The sequence below is a fragment of the Palaemon carinicauda genome, chromosome 22 (genome assembly GCF_036898095.1).
Source record: "Palaemon carinicauda isolate YSFRI2023 chromosome 22, ASM3689809v2, whole genome shotgun sequence".
Taxonomy (NCBI): Eukaryota; Metazoa; Arthropoda; class Malacostraca; order Decapoda; family Palaemonidae; genus Palaemon; species Palaemon carinicauda.
The window spans coordinates 16,136,978-16,155,742 of NC_090746.1; the positions used below are offsets into that span (position 1 = coordinate 16,136,978).

At 44.7% G+C, this 18,765-nt stretch overlaps 1 protein-coding gene across 3 annotated transcripts in view; it reads right to left on the reverse strand.

Moving 5' to 3' along the window:
• ps (RNA-binding protein Nova-1-like protein passilla) overlaps positions 1–18,765 on the reverse strand; it is a 100,289-nt gene that overhangs the window by 79,502 nt on the left and 2,022 nt on the right. For all 3 annotated transcript variants that reach the window (XR_011039404.1, XM_068345989.1, XM_068345988.1), the window contains exons 2-3: positions 12,612–12,764; positions 1,054–1,208 (exon numbers count right to left, since the gene is read on the reverse strand). Coding sequence is in view for 2 of the 3 variants with exons in the window: in XM_068345989.1 (XP_068202090.1) it covers positions 1,054–1,208; positions 12,612–12,764 (308 nt within the window). In the remaining variant the exon portion in view is untranslated. The remainder of the gene's footprint in view (positions 1–1,053; positions 1,209–12,611; positions 12,765–18,765) is intronic.

An 18,765-nucleotide genomic window follows, 5' to 3' on the forward strand; every position in this document is an offset into this window, starting at 1 on the left:
AGGACGAGATTCCGGTAGAATCGGAAAGCCTAACATGGTCCTGTTAGAGACCTCCTCTGCCACCGTAGGCAGCACTGGACACAGGGAAGTCACCGAAACACTGGGTACTGTAGACCATACCGAAGAAAGAACGAGACTCACTATCCTTCCTCGAGGGCGATCTGTCCTTCGACTTCTTCCGTTTCTTAGTGGTCATCTTGGCCCATTGAGAATCATCCACCCCACACACTCTTCACACGTATCACTCGGGTAACACACGACTCCGACATGAAGAGCACAGAATGTGAGGATCAACCTCCACGCGTGAAAGGATAGCTGCACACAACTTAACCTTAACACCTGGGCAACGACGCTGCACATGCACAGATTCCATACTAGCGAACACGCAAGGGAACATGAAGTATCACAGGAACGCGAGAGCAATACATGCTTTAACACAAGGGAAAAATAAACTGTCGTGAGAGAAGCTGGCAAGTCGACCTCGCGTGTCAATGACCAGGAGTAGAATGGACATCATCTTGGTGCTTTGTGGGGAAAACAAGTGAGGCCAGGGTCGTGTACAAGGAGAGGGGGGATTAGGCCTGTTGGGGGAGAAATTCCTGGTAGTGGGAGCTAGCTAGACACGGGTTCTCTTAAACGGTGGTCCGTGGTAAGTCATTATTGGAACAATGAGAAATACCATTTCTCTGTCAAGAATTACTTTACCTAACCTAGCTCAATAGTTCACTTCAAAAAGAAAGTTTTGTATGGCAGCCATCTAAATTTCATTATTTATGGCTATAATAGCTCTCCAGTTAAATCCCAAACACCTTTTTTCTAACTCGGTGAGAATACAGTACCAATTATCCTGTTAGATTAAACTGGATGTGTGCCAGCAGGGTCTCTTCCTCAGAGCTGCCTGCAACTTATAGCTAAATATCCGATTGCAATAAAACACTTGTACACATTTAGACATACTATACATACAACACTAAATTCAAATTCACTTTATAAAAATGCCTGACACTTTTCAAAGAAAAACAAAGTTTTCCAAAGAGAGTAAAACCAAATTACCTGTTTTTCTCGCTCTGCGGTTTGCTTGTTGTCGAAATCTATTGCTGGTTTGGCATTTGGATCAGGCTTCTCTTTGATTTTTTCCATGATAAATGACAACACTGTTAAAATGGCATCTACGTTCCCCGTAATGAGACACACCCTTTCCGTGGTACCTGTAACAGAAAGGTTTCAATGACACCATTAAAATACTGTAATTTACCAAAATGAATACATATACTTCTTAATCTACTCATGATTCATGGTCTGAATGATAGCATGTAATGTTAATTTAGCATAATTTGAACTAATATTTCCATAAGACGCAACAGTAAAGGAAGTACAGTAGTTATGTTAAGTGACCAGCAATGAGTTTTTTTTTTTTGCTTTCTCTTTCCATCAACAATTTATTATATATAGTAAATTCATTAAGAGGAAAAATATGAAAATGGACTCAAAGTAATACACACAAGTTTACAGACCATTCCATTCTTTGCATTCAATTACACTAAAATAAAAATTGAAACAAATAAAATCTAAATACCTTGTATTTTTCCTACCAATAAAATAACCAAGATAAATGGTTAACAGATGGCACAGAGAAAAGCCCCTTCCATCCATAAGCCTAAGACTAAGAGGGGTGCTTGTGGTGGGAAATTTAATGTAAAGGAATCAGGTTGGTATAGCAAGGGAAAATTAAAATCAAAAATTTTAAGTAATTTTTATTTTTCCTAACATACTTACTGAGAACTACTTTCTTAGGAGTTACCTGTAATCTCCTCTCTACCGACTAGAGTTTTGTGTAGTATACCCTACACCCGTTTTCTATGGAGGGCTAACCCGGGAGTAAGAGAACGTGCCCCGAGGGTAGTCCTGAGCTAGGTCGGCGTCAGCTTGGGTCCCGTTAGCCAGTAAGTTCCTCGGATGTTGCAACCAGTCCCCGCAAGGGCAGAAAGGCACTCGGGGAAGGTAGGGGGGGCCATTACCCGAAAGTAGTTCTCGGTAAGTATGTTAGGAAAAATAAAAATTACTTAAAATTTTTTATTTGTTCCAACACAAATACTTACCTCGAACTACTTTCTTAGGAGACTTACACTTTAGGAGGTGGGAGTGGCTTCCTGACATTCAGACCCAGCAAAGCGGACGCCAAGTACCCTAGATATGAACTAGGTTCTTAAAACTGGGAAACGAACTGTAGGGTAAACTACACAAAGAGCTCACGTTAGTGTCTAAGTACTCACCCTTTGAAAATCTTCTGATGTTCAGTCCAGTAACAAAGTTGCAGAGACATGTTCTTCATTGGTTACATAAGTGTGGTTATCTCCGATAGGGATAGGAAACGGGGATTAGGGTGAAAAGGAACGAACCTGTGTCTCCTGGTTTTGCTATCCACGATTGTGCCCGGGGCTTCACCGTTAAATCACTTGGAGCGCGGAGATGACTATCCCAATGGAGAACCCGTCTAAGGACCTTCTTGAGTAATCCTTGAGGTAACGGGCAGTAAAGGTCGACTGGTTCGACCAGGTGCCCGCCCGAAGGATCTGGCCCACTGCCATGTTCTTCTCAAAGGCTAAGGAAGTGCTCAGACCTCTGATGTCATGGGGCTTGGGAGTACCTGGCACGGCTAGTCCCTCCTCCTTGTAGGCCCTGGCAATAACTTGTCTCAACCAAAAGGATATGGTATTCTTCGATACCTGCTTCTTTGTAACACCTGTGGAGACGAAAAGGCTCTTGATGCCCGGCCGGAGATGTACAGTCCTCTCAAGGTATTTCCTAATGGCACGGACAGGGCATAACCTCAAATCCTCAGGATTCCCAGTCCTAGGAATAGCTGGCAGAGAGAAACCCTCGAATTTAGGATCCCAGACCGCTGGGTTCTGGGTTTTCGCCACGAACGAAGGGACGAACTTGAGGGAGCTCTCTCTCCACCCCTTCGAATGAGAGACGTCATAAGACAGCCCATAGATCTCACCTACCCTTTTCTCAGAGGCCAAGGCCAACAAAAAGACCGTCTTGAGAGTGAGATCCCTGTCTACAATATCCTTCATTGGTTCGAACGGGGGGCTACTTAACATCTTCAGGACCCTAGCCAAGTCCCACTGAGGTACCCTAACAGTTTGAGGGGAGAAGGACTGTTCAAAACTCCTGATAAGCATAGAGATGTGTCTAGAGGAGCCCAGGTCGATGCCCTTCAGAAGGAAGACTTGACTCAAGGCTGCTCGTACTCCTTTTATAGCTGGGATTGACATCCCTATCTCGTCTCTGAGATATACTAGAAAGTCTGCGATATCTGGGACTGAGGCTTTGAGGGGTTTGATGCTCTTCGAAGCGCACCACTTCGTGAAAGAGGCCCATTTCGCTTGGTAGACCGCTGCCGACGACCTTCTTAGGTATCGCGACATCTTCTTAGCCGTTCCTGACGAATATCCTTCCTTCCTCAGGAGGCGCTCAATAGTCTCCAGGCGTGAAGGCGTAGAGACTGTGGGTTGTCGTGGAACCTGAGAAAGTGTGGCTGTTGTAGAAGATCTGGCCTGTCGGGGAGTGGCCACGGAGGATGGCTTGCCAGGTCTTTTAGGTCTGCGAACCACTCTCTCTCCGGCCACCAGGGCGCTACCAAAGTCATCCTTAAGTTCCGGGCAGCCCTTACTCTGTTGAGCACTTGCCTGATCAACGTGAAGGGGGGAAAAGCGCACACGTCTAGGTTGTCCCACTTGTGCTGAAAGGCATCCTCCAAGGCTGCCTTTGGGTCTGGGACAGGAGAACAATACACGGGGAGTTGTGCGTTCAGCTTGGTTGCAAAGAGGTCCATCACCGGGGAACCCCACCGTTGAATGATGAGCCTGGCTACTTCTGGGAGGAGGGACCACTCTGTTCCTACTATCTGACCCATCCTGCTGAGACCGTCGGCTAGGAAGTTCTTCTTCCCAGGGATAAACCTTGCCAATACAGGCAGTCCCCAACTTACAAACACAATAGGGACCGAGAGTCTGTTCGTAAGCTGGATTGTTCGTAAGTCGTTAGTGTTAAATTTTGGTCTAGGGTAGGCGTAACCTGACTCAGATGTCTACGATTTTCAGACGTAGAGGTCAACAAATAGCCCCATTTCATATAAAATAGGTTATTACAAATATTTTACTTTATCATATTACAGTAGTCTGTATAATACTGTAAAGTTCAGTACAGTAAGTTGTTTTATTATCCTGTACTGCACACTACATAATAGAAACTTGCACAAACAATCGGCCATACATATGCACTGCATTTCTGAATCAGCCGACTTAAAGAAAAATCGTAGTAAATATAGTGTACTGTACATTTAGTACAGTACTGTACATTAATTCCTTTTTAAATAAATGTACTGAAAGCTATTTTATTGTTCCATTACCCATTTTTTTTTTTGCTAGAAACTTACGTAAACAAGCGGCCATTTGCATTATGTACTGTACTGTACGTAATGTTTACCTTTTCACGCTGATCAAATCAGCTGACTTGTACCGTACTGTATTTACTGTATGTAACAGTACTGTGCATTTAACTGCTTCGTGGTTGTTTTGGTAATGTTAAATAAAATGCAGAAGGTTAGTTTACTGAATTGTTTTATTTTAATTTTGACCGACGGAATCATTCTTTGTAGAGTATACGTCACGTATCTTGTGACGTCATATTTGGCGGAAGCACGCTGACAAACTGAATGATTTCCTTTCATTATGTTGCCGAGTAATCTTATTACAGCATTCCCATAATCGAAACACCGAGTAACGATATCAAGTGTTTTAGTGGTCTGTATCATTAGTTAGGAGATTAGTACAACTTACCGTAAAGATAAGAAAAAAATAGTCTGATGTTATATTTCTTCTGGCGGAAGGCGAGAGGCAAATCAAGTGATTTTGTTCCGATCCGTTAGTATTCCCATAATCGAAACATCGAATAAGGATAGAAAGAAATCTTTAATATTTTTCAAAGAAATATGAAGATTTAACTGCATTAAAAATATATATATATGAATGAGAGAGAGAGAGAGAGAGAGAGAGAGAGAGAGAGAGAGAGAGAGAGAGAGAGAGAGAGAGAGAGAGAGACTTAAAAATGTGTAGAGTATACTGTAATTAGTTATGCTTTTATTATCTAGGTAGTTTTTTCCTCTGTTGATATTTTCAATTGATAGAAGCTTACTCTAAATATTAAAGATCTTTTCATCTCGAACAAAAACATTTACTTATTCAGATAAAAGCATTAGGTTTTTGTTTCATTTAATTTGAACAGTTACCTTGACATTTTATAATCTGTAAGTGTTCAGTACTGAGAATGAATAACTAACATTTGAATGTTTCAGATAAATAGTAAATGTGTAAAATTTGGTACATAGGACCAGCAATGAGGTGGCAACTCAACAACTAATTCAAGTTAAAACCACATCTGCATTAAGCTCCTGCAGTGATGGCTTGTACTCACTCATGCATGCAAAAAATATGGAGTTTTTATGATAAAACAAAGTTTTGTGAATACTTACCTGGCAGTTATATATACATAGCTAATAATCTCTATTTCGGCAGAATTTTTCTAAACATGGCAACCGCCTTGTGGTGGTTGGATGGTAACACCTGTTAAAGGGTGGTAGGAGGAATCATTCCCGTTTTCTGTTCTTCAGTTCATCTATGCCCGACCTGTCTCCTGAGGGGAGGTGGGTGGGCCTTCGAATGTATATATAACTGCCAGGTAAGTATTCACAAAACTTTGTTTTATCATAAAAACTCCATTTTTATGAATAGAACTTACCTGGCAGTTATATATACATAGCTGATTAACACATTTGGAGGAGGGTGATAGACAGTAAACATTGTTGGGGAAACAACCAAAAAAGCTGTAGGATAAATAAACACGTTGATTCCTTACCTGCTAAGGTAGCTGACTTCAAAGGTTCCTGCCTCTTGAGTCGCTTTCCCTTAGGAGTGTCAGCCAGGATGTGACCTGCAGTGCTGAAAACAATCAATCGAGTCTGTCAACGGGGTGAGACCAACAATCTGACTAGACTTCAGGACTACCTATTGCCCAAAATAAAAACTGCAACCTTACCAAACCAACCACCTAACTTTTGCAAAGTAGATAAAAATTATCTAACTAGACTGAGGTGACTGTACACAAGTCGAAGTCCTCAGACAACCAATAAAAAAACACCAACCTATGCACAAGTATACAAAACTAAGGTTGAGGGGAGGTCGTAACTCCTTTGCCTAATACAGAAGCCGTAGCTAAGTATGGGCCCAAGGTATAGCATTTCTCATAATCCACTCTCACCTCTCTAAGGTAATGAGAGGCGAACACAGAGTTGCTCCTCCAGAATGTCGCATCCATAATTTGACGGAGCGACATGTTCTTGCAGTAAGCAAGCGAGGTCGCAATGGCTCTCACTTCATGAGCTTGCACTTTTAAAAGTCCGAAGTGTTCCTCCTCACACAAGAGATGTGCTTCTCTTATAACTTCCCTCAGGAAAAAAGACAAAGCGTTCTTGGAAAGGGGCTTCTGAGGATCTTTCACAGAACACCACAGGGAGCTAGAAGAGACTCACATTTTTCGTGCGAGACAAGTAGGTCTTGAGGGCTCGTACTGGGCAGAGGAGCCTCTCTTGCTCTTGACCCACTAGGTTGGTCAAGTTCGGAACCTCAAAGGTCTTTGGCCAGGGCTTAGAAGGGTTCTCGTTCTTAGCGAGAAAGTCTAATCTTAAGGCACAAACTGCCCCATTCAGATTGAAGCCTACCTGTTTTTCAATTGCATGGACTTCACTGACTCTTTCAGCTGTTGCTAAGGCCAAAAGAAAGAGGGTTTTCTTGGTAACCTCCCTAAGGGGAGCCTGTGAGATGGGCTCAAATCTCTTGGTGCACAGAAATTTAAGAACCACATCAAGGTTCCAAGAAGGGGACTTTAACTGGGCCTGCTTGGTCGTCTCAAAAGACTTCAAGAGGTCATGTAAGTCCTTATCGCGAGACAAGTCCATGCCTCTATGCCGACAGACAGAAGAGAGCATACTTTTGTACCCCTTGATAGTGGACACAGCCAGCTTAGCGTCCTGCCCGAGGTACAACAAGAAATCCGCAATCTGACTCACAGAGGTAGTGGATGAGGAAATCTTGTGCTTCCTACACCAAGCTCTAAAAGTCTCCCACTTGGACTGGTAGACCCTCTGTGAAGAGACCCTCCTCGCTCTGGTGATAGCTTTCGCAGCTTGTGCTGAAAAGCCTCTCGATCTGACGAGCTTCTCGATAGTCTGAAGGCAGTCAGATTGAGAGCGAGGGGGTTTTGATGATATCTCTCGAAGTGGGGTTATCTGAGCAGATTTGGACTTGCAGGGAGGCTTCTTGGAAAGTCCATCAACAAGTCCACCACCTCCGTGAACCATTCCCTCATCGGCCAGAACGGAGCTATCAGGATCATTCGTCCCGAATCGAGGAGAGCGAATTTCCTGACTACCAGATTGATGATCTTGAACGGGGAAAAAGCATAAGTGTCCATACCCGTCCAATCCATCAAAAAGGCGTCTACTGCTATTGCCTCCTTGTCCGGAACTAGGGAGCAATAGATGGGGATCCTCTTGGATAAGTTGGAGGCGAAAAGATCGATGAGGGGTCTCCCCCACAGCCTCAAGAGACTCTGACAGACCTGTTGGTTGAGGGTCCATTCTGTGGGAAGGACCTGCCCTTTCCTGCTGAGCATGTCCACCCTCACATTCTTCTGTCCCTGAACAAACCTCGTCAGCAGGCTTATACTGTTTCCTTTGCCCAAAGAAGGAGCTCTCTTGCTGTCTCGAACAGAGACAGAGTGAAAGTCCCTCCTTGCTTCCTGATGTAAGCAAGAGCTGTGGTGTTGTCTGAGTTGACCTCCACAATCTTCCCAGACACCAAGTCTTTGAAGGCCTTTAGCCCCAGAAAAATGGCCATCAGCTCCTTGTTGTTGATGTGCCATCCCAGCCGAATTCCTTCCCAATAGCCTGAGACCTCCTTGCTTCCTAGTGTTGCCCCCCAACCTGACTCTGATGCGTCTGAAAACAACACTAGGTCTGGGTTCTTCTTGTGTAAGGAGATCCCTTCCCCTAACAAGGTTGGGTCCAGCCACCACTTCAGAAGATTCTTGACTTCTGTTGGAATGGGGAAGGAAAAGGAGTCTTCCTGCGTCTTTCTGTTCCACGTCTTCGAAAGAAAGTGCTGCAGAGGCCTTAGGTGGAGTCTCCCCAGAGAGACAAACTGTTCGAGGGAGGATAGAGTCCCCAGCAAACTCATCCACTCCTTCGCTGAGCACCTCTTCTTGTCCAGGAAAGTTCTGACTTTTACAAGACACTTGGTCTGTCTTTCCTGAGAGGGAGAAGCCCGAAAAAGAACTGAATTCAGAATTATCCCCAAATAGAGAATAGTCTGATTTGGTCTGATCTGAGACTTCTCCCTGTTGATGACCAGGCCTAGATCTTGAGCCATCATAAAAGTCTTCCATAAATCCTCCAGACATTTCTCCCTCGATCGTGAACAAATCAGCCAATCGTCCAGATACAAGGATATCCTTATCCCCTCCTGATGCAGCCAGCCTGACACATTCGCCATTATCCTGGTGAAAACTTGAGGAGCCGTGCTGAGACCGAAGCAAAGAGCTCTGAATTGGAAGCACTTGCCCTGCATTACAAATATCAGGTACTTCCTCTAAGTCGAATGGATGGGGACATGGAAATACGCGTCCTGCAAGTCGAGGAACACCATCCAGTCCCCTGGACGTACTGACGCCAGCACCGACTGAGTCGTCTCCATGGAGAACTTTGTCTTCTCCACAAAGACGTTGAGAGAGCTGACATCCAGGACGGGTCTCCATCCGCCCGAGTTCTTGGGGACCAGAAACAGGCGATTGTAAAAGCCTGGGGAGGATAGATCCCGAACCGGTTCTATCGCTCCCTTGTCTAGCATTTGGTCGACAAGGTCTATTAGGGCCTTCTGTTTCCCCGGATCCGAGTACCGGGCTACTAAGGCCAGCGGAGCATCTGCGAAAGGAGGTTTTTCAGAAAGGGGATCTTGTATCCTTCCTTGATGACTGAGAGGGATCAGGTGTCCGCCCCTCTCCTCTTCCAAGACTGCCAAAAACCTGACAGTCTTGCGCCTACTGTCTGGAGGAGACGAACTTCATTTTCTGGAGCGAGGTGTGAAAGAACCCCTGGTAGATCTTGGTCCTGATTCTTGCCTTCTCCCTCTAAAATCTGGTCTTGAAGAAGAAGTCCTGCCCCGAAAGGGCTGCTGGAATCTCCTTTCCTCCCGTTTCGAAGAAGGAGGAGGAGCTGCCAAGGGCTTTCGAGCAGAACGAGATAAAAGGTCTTGGGTGGCTTTTTGGGCCAGAGAAAGCGTAATGTCATTAACCAGGGACTCGGGGAAAAAGATGTTGAGAGAGTGGGGCGTAAAGAAGCTCAGACTTTTGTGCAGTGGTAACAGACCTAGAAGCAAAAGAGCAAAGCAGGGCTCTCTTCTTTAGGATCCCAGCTGAGAACAGCGCAGCCAACTCATTCGCCCCATCTCTGAGGGCCTTGTCCATACAGGACATAATACTGGTAAGGTCCCTAGATCCTTCCATCTGGTCAGTTTTCCTTGCCAGAGTCCCAAGCGACCAGTCTAGAAAACTAAAATCCTCAAAGGCTCTAAAAATACCTTTGACGAGATGATCCAGCTCCGACATCCACCACATGACCTTGGCTGAGTTGAGAGCATGCCTTCTAGCAGAGTCCACTAAGCCAGAGAAGTCACCCTTGGAGGAGGAAGGCACTCCCAAACCCAAAGGTTCCCAAGTTGCATACCACATACCCGCTTTTGAAGCAAGACGAGCTGGTGGAAACGAGAAGGAAGTCTTAACTGCTTGTCTCCGCTCCTTCATTCAGTCATCAATCTTTGTAAGAGCCTTCTTTGCTGAAATAGACAGTTTCATCTTGATGAAGGCCGACTGTTTCTTGGCCTTCTTTCTGTTCAATTGGGACTGAGGAGATTGAGGGGCAGCAGGTTGGAATTCCTCTCCAAAAAGTTCAAGAAGGGAGCGAGAGAGAACTTTGTAATCTCCCGCAGCGTCGGCAGGATTATCATCGTCATCAGAAACATCCTCGAGGTCCTGATCCACATCTGCAATATATTTTGAACGAGAAGGTTCCTTAGAACCCGACAAGGGTAAATCAAAGGCATCGTCCTGCAAAAGACGGGTTGCATCCTGGAGTCCAGCGCTAGAAGAATCCTTGGAACGAGAGGCAGTATCGTCCCGAAGAGGAAGGCTGGTATCACCCTGGCACCGAGAACGAGAGGCAGAGTCGTTCTGGTGTCGAGAGCGAGAGGCGGTATCGTCCTGGCGTCGAGAACGAGAGGCGGTATCGTCATGGCGTCGTGAACGAGAGGCGGTATCGTCATGGCGTCGAGAACTAGGGTCGGTATCGTCGTGAACGAGAGGAGGTATCGTCCTGGCGTAGAGAACGAGAGGTATCGTTGTGGCGAAGCGAACGAGAGGAGGTATCGTGCTGGTATCGTGAACGGGAGGCGGTATCGTCCTGGCATCGAGAACGAGAAGCAGCATCGTTTGATAAAGTATCGTCTCGGTATCGAGAACGAGAAACCGTATCGTCCTGGTATCGAGAAGAAGTATCGCCTTGTGAAAGCACACATTCCTCATCCTGGCGTAGAGAGGGAGAAGTTTTCTTTAGAGAAGAACTCCGTTCTCTCTTAGAAGCAGACTTCTTAATAGGTAACGGGTCGTCTTTACGTGTATCAGACTGGGCGTGAGGGCGGCTAAATGCTTGCTCTAACATAAAAAGTTGTTCCTGCATGACAGACAAAGGATTTAGCAACATCAGCTGGGTCTTGCGGACCCGAAGTGGAGGGCTGACGAATAACACTCATAGAAGGGGGAGGATCTTCGGCAGTAGGCTTAGGCTTCGCCCTTTTCACAGGCACGGAGTCGAAATCATCCTCCGACGGACAAGGTTCATAACTGCTAGAACCGGGAGAGAAAGAACGAGACCGTTCGTCGCGGTTCCATCTCCTCTTAGTAGGTCTTGAAGCTTCAAACTTCCATTTACGTCTGGACGAATTCGGAGAAGAAAACAACACATACGACACGTCTTTCCCGTGACGGTCAAGAGCAGCCAGGGAATCGACAACAGGACTGTCTGAGGCGACGGCTGACCGAGGGTACATACCTCTCACCCCCTTTCGGTCATCGACGTACCTTCTCCCTTGGTCCTGGGAGCTTGGTAGAGGTCTAGGCCTAGGGTAATGACAGGTTCGGTCAGTCGCCACCTCCACTGCACTAACACAAGCACTTTCACTTTCCTTACCTTTAAAGGCCTCCAGTTGTTCTTTAATGGCCTTCAACTCGGCAGCCAGGCTAGCGTACAGAGGGTCATCCGTAGATACGGAACCTGTAGGAGGTGCTGGAGTTACTAACTCAAGGGAAGGATCAACTTCCAAAGAGGAATCAATTATAGGTTCAAAAGATAAATCTACACTAAGTTCGTCTTCCTTACCACTAACATACTTAGACTTAGGCCTAGAAGCTCTCCTAACTCTATCGAGCTCTAGTTTATGCACCTAGCGCTTCATAATCAACCAATCTTTCTCCTCCAAAACTTTACATTCCCCAGACCTATTATTAAGGGCACAAACAAAACCCCTACAATTCAAACACACAGTGTGAGGGTCTACCGCCATTTTCAGTAGTCTCACCTTACATTCCCCATTCGCACAGACACGGTAATGACTTTTTTCACTCATAATGAAAACAGCAAAAAAGCTAAGAGATAACAAAAAAACACGATCGCCAAAACCCCAAATCAGAGTACTTCACCAAAAAGCAGACTGGTACACCGAGCAGGGAAAGCAAAGAAAAACTCTTAATGACGGACCAACGTGTTGTCGATCCGGCCGGCAGAGATGAACTGAAGAACAGAAAACGGGAATGATTCCTCCTACCACCCTTTAACGGGTGTTACCATCCAACCACCACAAGGCGGTCGCCATGTTTAGAAAAATTCTGCCGAAATAGAGATTATTAGCTATGTATATATAACTGCCAGGTAAGTTCTATTCATAAAAATTTCATTTAAAGGCTTAAAGGCCACTCATGAATGGCAGAGACAAGGGATAGTGGCATTGTCCTATCAAGCAGAACAATGCCCTAGGGACTGACCATCTTACAGATGAGCAGTGCCCAAGCCCATCTCTACCCAAGCTAGGACTAAGGAGGCCCAGGCAATGGCTGCTGATGACTCCGCAGACAGACCTATAGGCTCCCCCAAAACCACCAATTCTTAGCTCACAAGGATGGTGAGGTTGCAGCAACCAAAGGAACTAATGATTTTAAGCGGGACTTAAACCCCAGTCTGGCGATTACCAGTCAGGGACATTACCACTCAGGCCACCACAACAAGATTTTTTCTGAAAAACTACCTATTATGAAAAGGAACACAGTTTCACGGTGAACTACATTAAAACTTCCAATGTACAAAACACACTGGTTTATCCTAATATTACCATTTACTCCTAAAATAAGGTACATCCTCCATTCATAGTGCAAACGAATCTTACCTGGATAGAAATCATTAGCTTTTGACATCTTCACCCTGGCCGAGGTGTCTTTCTGTAGCTGAGCTATGGTTTCACCCCCTTTTCCGATAATTGCACCTGCTGCTACACTTGGCACGAGGATCTTCAAGTGATATGTCCCATCACTCTGCATATCTATGAAAAAGATAGGAACATTTATTAACTTAGAACAAACAGAGCCTATGGAAAAAAAAATATTGTATAGCCAATGATTAAAAATGTACAGGTAATTACAGCTTTAAGATAATATACAAACCAATGTGATCCAAATCTACTTGTACCAAGCCACAACAGTTACAATTGAGAAATGGTATTTATCATTAATCCTTTACTCATCTAATGATGCACTATGTTACATCATACAGTTTTTTCATTAACATTTTACAAAATCCAGACATTTTATTACATTAAGTACTTGCAACATATTTTAGTCACCTCCCTCTTTACATGTATACAATGTTATTTTCCCCAGCAGGGTCCAACAGTAAGTCCATTACATAGACGGACTTCGTATGTTTAAATATCACTAAAAAGCAGAAAATACTAGAAATAGGTCAATGCTTAACAAGGTAAATATGAAAAATTTGGAAGTAATTTGTATTTTTTCTAACGATACAAACCTGTAGCTATTCATAATGATATACTTTCGGCAAAGCTGGAAGACTAGCCATAAAGACTTCTTAGCAAGGTATAACTACAGACATGCTAGTTAGCAAGGGAGGATAGCCAGCTACCCCACTCACTCATACACCAGTGTCTGACCCACTTTTGATTGCAGACAGGACTTTCCAGGGGGACAGGTGCTGGCAGGACAACTTTGTATAAATAGCTACAGGTTTGAATCATTAAGAAAAAAAAAATTACTTCCAAATTTGTTATTTGTTTTAACACTAAATACAAACCTTCCTAAATAGGCAAGACTCATCCATTGGGAGGATGGAAGTCCAAGCTAACTGCTAACTGGCTTGGCATTTGACCCAGGTTTTTCCCATACGTGCTCTACACATAACCGAGAGAAACTTTACACCTCGCTAAAACATCGGGCGATGCATGGATAGCGGCCTGAGCAACCTGTCTGCTTGTGATACTAGCAATGTGACTGGTCTAGATAAGATTTCCTCAAGACGATAGGAATCTTAGGATCATCCACAGACATTACCCAATCCCACTTCGCACGGGGTATGGACGTAACAAGTCTTATTTCTATACAAGATTTAACAAGGGAAATTGTTATCACCTACAGATAGCAAGGCTAGCTTGCAGAAGACCATAGGTGCTGTTCCCAAGGAAAGCGAAGATGAAAGAAAGAGCCAGCCATTCTCACACATTCATCTCAGATTAATCCCAGGTAACCTATGCCCTCAACAATTTGCTACTTGTCCATCAAGGAGCATGAGGTGTTTAAACCACTTGTTATGCAGCCACCACAGGACCAATGAAGAACCTGTGTCACAGAGTAAATTTTCTTGAATGCTAGGCACGTACCAATAGCCCTAACATCATGAGCTTTAGGACGTTAAGTATGAAGTGTATCGGGATTCAAAGCACGGTCTATGACCCTGCGAATCCAAGCAGATATGATGTTCTTTGTGATCCTCCTCTTGACACTCACAGTGCTGACACCTGGGGATGAGCTCCTGCAGTACATTTAAGGTAATACAGTACCTCAAACTCTTCACTGGGCAAAGTAACAGTTGATCTGGATCATTAGTTACAGAACAAAAACTCCCATCCGAAAGGGCCTGAATCTAGGATCCACAACACCTGGATTTTGAGTCTTTGTAATAAACTCAGGGATGAAGCCGAGTGTTACCTGCCCCTATCCACTTGAATGGGCAACGACTTAGGATACACGATCTGTTGCCTGGCGTAATGGTTCGTAAGGAGCACCCTAGAGATCCAAGGACACTGACCATAGTAGGAGGTCTAACTTCCAGCTGGGGGCAAGCAAGCTCATAACTTCCTATGAGGAGAGAACTCCAACGAAAAAGAAATATCAATTCACTTCAGTCTAAAAGCGAGGCTAAAGCTGAGCGGTAGCCTTTCACCGCTGAGACTGAGAGAAGCTTTTCCTCCATAAGATAAACAAGGAACTTGGCTATTGTTGGAAGTGGCATCAAGGGGCAAGATACCCCTTCCACAACACTAACCACAGAAGACAGTCCACTTGGCCAGGTAAACAGAAGCCGAAGATCTTCGCCAGTATCCAGGCATCCTTGAAACCTGTTGCGAAAATCCTCTCTGAGAGGAGGCGCTGGCTAGACTCCAGGCATGAAGACGAAGCGAAGCTACTGCTTTGAGAAAGATGTTCACACGTGGCTTTTTGAATAAATAGTGTCGTGGAGCGAGCTCCCTTGAAATCTCCGTCAGGAGCTGCAGAAGGTCCGAGAACCAGTCCGAGTGATGCCATAGAGGAACTATGAGCGTTATAAATAGGTTGTTGGATGCTCTGGTATTGTTGAGCACCCTTCTCAGACAGAATGGGGAAAAGGCATACACGTCAATGTTGTCCCGCCATTGTTGGAATGTATTTTGCCAGAGACTGAAGGTCTGGACTGGGGAGCAGTAGAGCAGGATCCTGAAGTTCAGGCCATCGCGAACAGATCCAAGGTCGGGGAACCCAACAAAGTCAGGACTTTGTTGGCTACTGTATGATTCAAAGACCACTCAAGCCCACAACCTGAGTCACTCTGCTCAGATTGTCAGCGAGCACATTCCACTTGCCTGGAATAAAGCAGGTTGATAGAGACACCTAGTTGTCATCTGTCCATTTCAACATCTCCACTGCTAGATGGCATAGGGCTGCGAAAAGGTACCGAATTGCTTGTTTATGTAAGCCACTACTGTGGTGGTGTTGCTCATAAACACCACAATGACCAGGCAGGAACTTTTGGAGAGCCAGGAAGGCTGCCCTCTTCTCTAAGAGATTTATATTCTGGTACCTTTCCAACTAAGACCAGAGCCCCGAGGCCATGTGGCGCAGCATGTGGGTCTCCCATCCTTCTTTCGATGCATCCGAATAGATCACCAATTCTGGGGCAGGGACGAGAAGGTTTGAACCTCTGCGAAGGTTCTCGTCTGCCACCCACCAGTGAAGGTTCGTCTGCTGCTGTAGTCCCGTGGGGAACAACATGTCCGGGGAGTCTGTGTGCTGACTCCACCTGCATTTCAGCCACCACTGGAGAGATCGAATCCTGAGGTGGCCGTTGGGCACTAGACGGGCCACTGCTGGGCTGGAGGCTCTTCATGTTTGAGGAAGAGGCTTGCTGCTTTCCTCAGCCTCTGTATCATGTCTGATGGAAATATTTTCTGGAGGTCAGGGTCTATGATCATGCCGAGATATACTAGTCTTTGAAAAGGAAACAGAGAGGACTTCTCAAGGTATACCACGATCCCTAGATCCTGCCAATAATAATAATAATAAAAAAAAAAAAGTCTGCTTCAGTGTTGAAGAAGGGTTGCCACAGAGCCTGCTAGGATCAGCCAATCGTCGAGATATCATAGGAGACAGATGCCGATCTAGTAATCCCAAAATGAAACTAGGACGAATACCCTCGTGAAAACCTGGGGTGCTGTGGAAAGATCGAAACACAGCACTTTGAACTGGTATTGTCTGTTCTTGTGTAAGATCCTTAGATACTTCCTCAAAGAAGGATGGACTGGGACCTGGAGTATGAGTCTGAGATACAGTGAGCACATGAAGTACTGTGATCTTACTGCTTGTCTGACCGTGTCTGCCGTCTCCATGCCGAACAGTGTGTGCAGAACAAACTTGTTCAGGGCCGAGAGGCCATTGACTGGTCTCCAGCCTCCATACGCCTTTTTCACAAGAGTCCACTGAAGAAACCTGGGGAGCCATCGGAGAGCTCTTGGAGAGCTCTCTTCTCCAAAAAGTCTGGACTTTGGCCCAAAAGGGCCAGCTCCTTAGTGGATCCTTTCACATAGTACCTAGACGGGACTGGAGCCAGAGTCAGTGGAGGGAGAGATTGAATTAATGGGACGCGATACCCTGAATCACGGAGACTGTACAAGGTTCAGTTCCAAACTGCAGCCACTTCTGCCAGTGGCGTTACAGGCATCCCTCCACAGGTGGACAAATGGGAGGATTGCCCTCCTTAGCAGGAGCAACCTCGACAGCTCACCTTACTCCCTTTTCCTCCACTGGAGGACTCTGAGCCCTTCTAGTAATGTGCAGGAAAGGGCTTCTTCAACACCCTTTTTGAGGACTCTGCTATCCTACTACTTGAGGATTTGCCTTGTGGCTGTTTCTTAGGCGGTGGTGGAGCCTTACCATAAGGCCAGGATGTAAAGGTACTATAATGAAGTGTCTCCTGGTTGGACTTCCTCCAGCGTTCAGCCGCCCTCTCGACTTCTTCCATCTTGAACAAGGAAGAACCGTCCAAGGTACAGTTCCTGAGCCTCAAGACCTCTTCTGTGGAACCTCTCTATCACCCCCTCCCAACGCCCAAGTACCACGTTCGCCCACAGGTTGATCACCTGGTGAGAAAGGAACTCATGGTTCAGGTGCCCGATAAAAGGAAGGTTTCCATAGAATTCCTCGTAGAATCCTTGGACGAATCCTTAGTTCTAACGAGGTGCCCCACAGATCCTAGGCTAGGTTAGGTTAGATTAGATGGTTTGTTTAGGTTAGCTGGTGATCTTGTTTACTCCTAATTCTGGGTGCCATTAATTGTACTGTATGTTAAAACGGTTTCTTCAATTCACATTCTCCACCCAAAAATCCTGGTTTCCCACTGGGGTCCCCCAATTTTGGAAAGGTTAACAAATTGGGTAAAAATACTGTTCCTCCTCCTCCTTTGAGAAAAAAAAAAAAAAAAAAAAAAAAAAGGTCAGCTTTGGATAAGCACCAAGTATTTCATCAAAAAAAAAAACATCTTAATTATTAGTGGCAGAGCAATTGTATAGAATTATGCAAATGAGTTTAGCAACAAAGCCCTTGGAGTCACCAAACAAGATCAGACTTATTGAACCGTAAATAAATGTTATTAGAGGGCATGTTTTGGGAGCTACTAACATCAAACGAAGGGGAAAAAAAAAATCTAATAGTTTTCAATAATTACTGGTTTCATGCAATTTTGACCTTTATTTCTAATAAAAATAATTTCTGTACAGTGCAGTATTGTAGTTTTACGAGATAGAGGACCCCTTCCAAAGTCACAATGGAGGAGTCTCACAGTGGGAAACGTGGTTTTGGGGTAGCAAAAATAAAGTTATAAAAATATCTTTACCTAACATGGGGTGCCAGATCCACTATCTAACCATGGGAAATCCCCATCAACATAATCTCACTACAATTAACATGCGCTTGGACATTTTGACCCACTGCAATATATAAATACAGTGCCAGGGGTGTATGTATGATGACGGACACCTGTATATACAATGACAGCCGGCTAAGAGTACAGCAGTGTAAGGCGGGGTCGCATGGGGGGGGGTTAGCACCCTGTTAGATAGGGACATGGCTTGTAGGTTAGGTTATATGGGGGGAACTTTAGGTTAGGGGTGTTATTGTGTAGAGGTCTTGCTGAAACCGGACTAGAATATGTGAAGAAAATTTCCATTTTCTATGCATGAGGGAGGAGCTGCTGATACACAAAGGCTACAAAATACAATATTAATCATGTGATTTTGCATGACAGTAAAGAGCTTGCATAGATTTCATATATTTGTGAAGTCTAACTTTTATATATGTATACAGTATATCGGGAATATATCTGTAAAGCTAAATCTCACTTATGGTCATGTTTACTAATTGTGCTAAGTAAATCAAGACTTAAAAATGATGTAAAATAAAAACAAAATACTTAAATCCACCACCTCCCAACACTGCTCTTCATTCTTGCCAACAGAATCCTTTCACATTACACACTCAGTTAGGCCTATAAACCTTCACTTTACTGCTGACGATAATCTTTTATAAATTTAAAACATACTCTCCAAGTTTTGGATAAAATTAATTTTAGCAAAACAGTACACAATTTATGAATAATGTACTGGATGTAATTCATGGTAATAGTATAGAAAACCACGCTCTCCATTTACTCCAAAATAATGTAATCCTGCAGTTCTCACCTTCTTGCACAGTAATAGGTGGTTATTTAAATTCTGGGAAAGC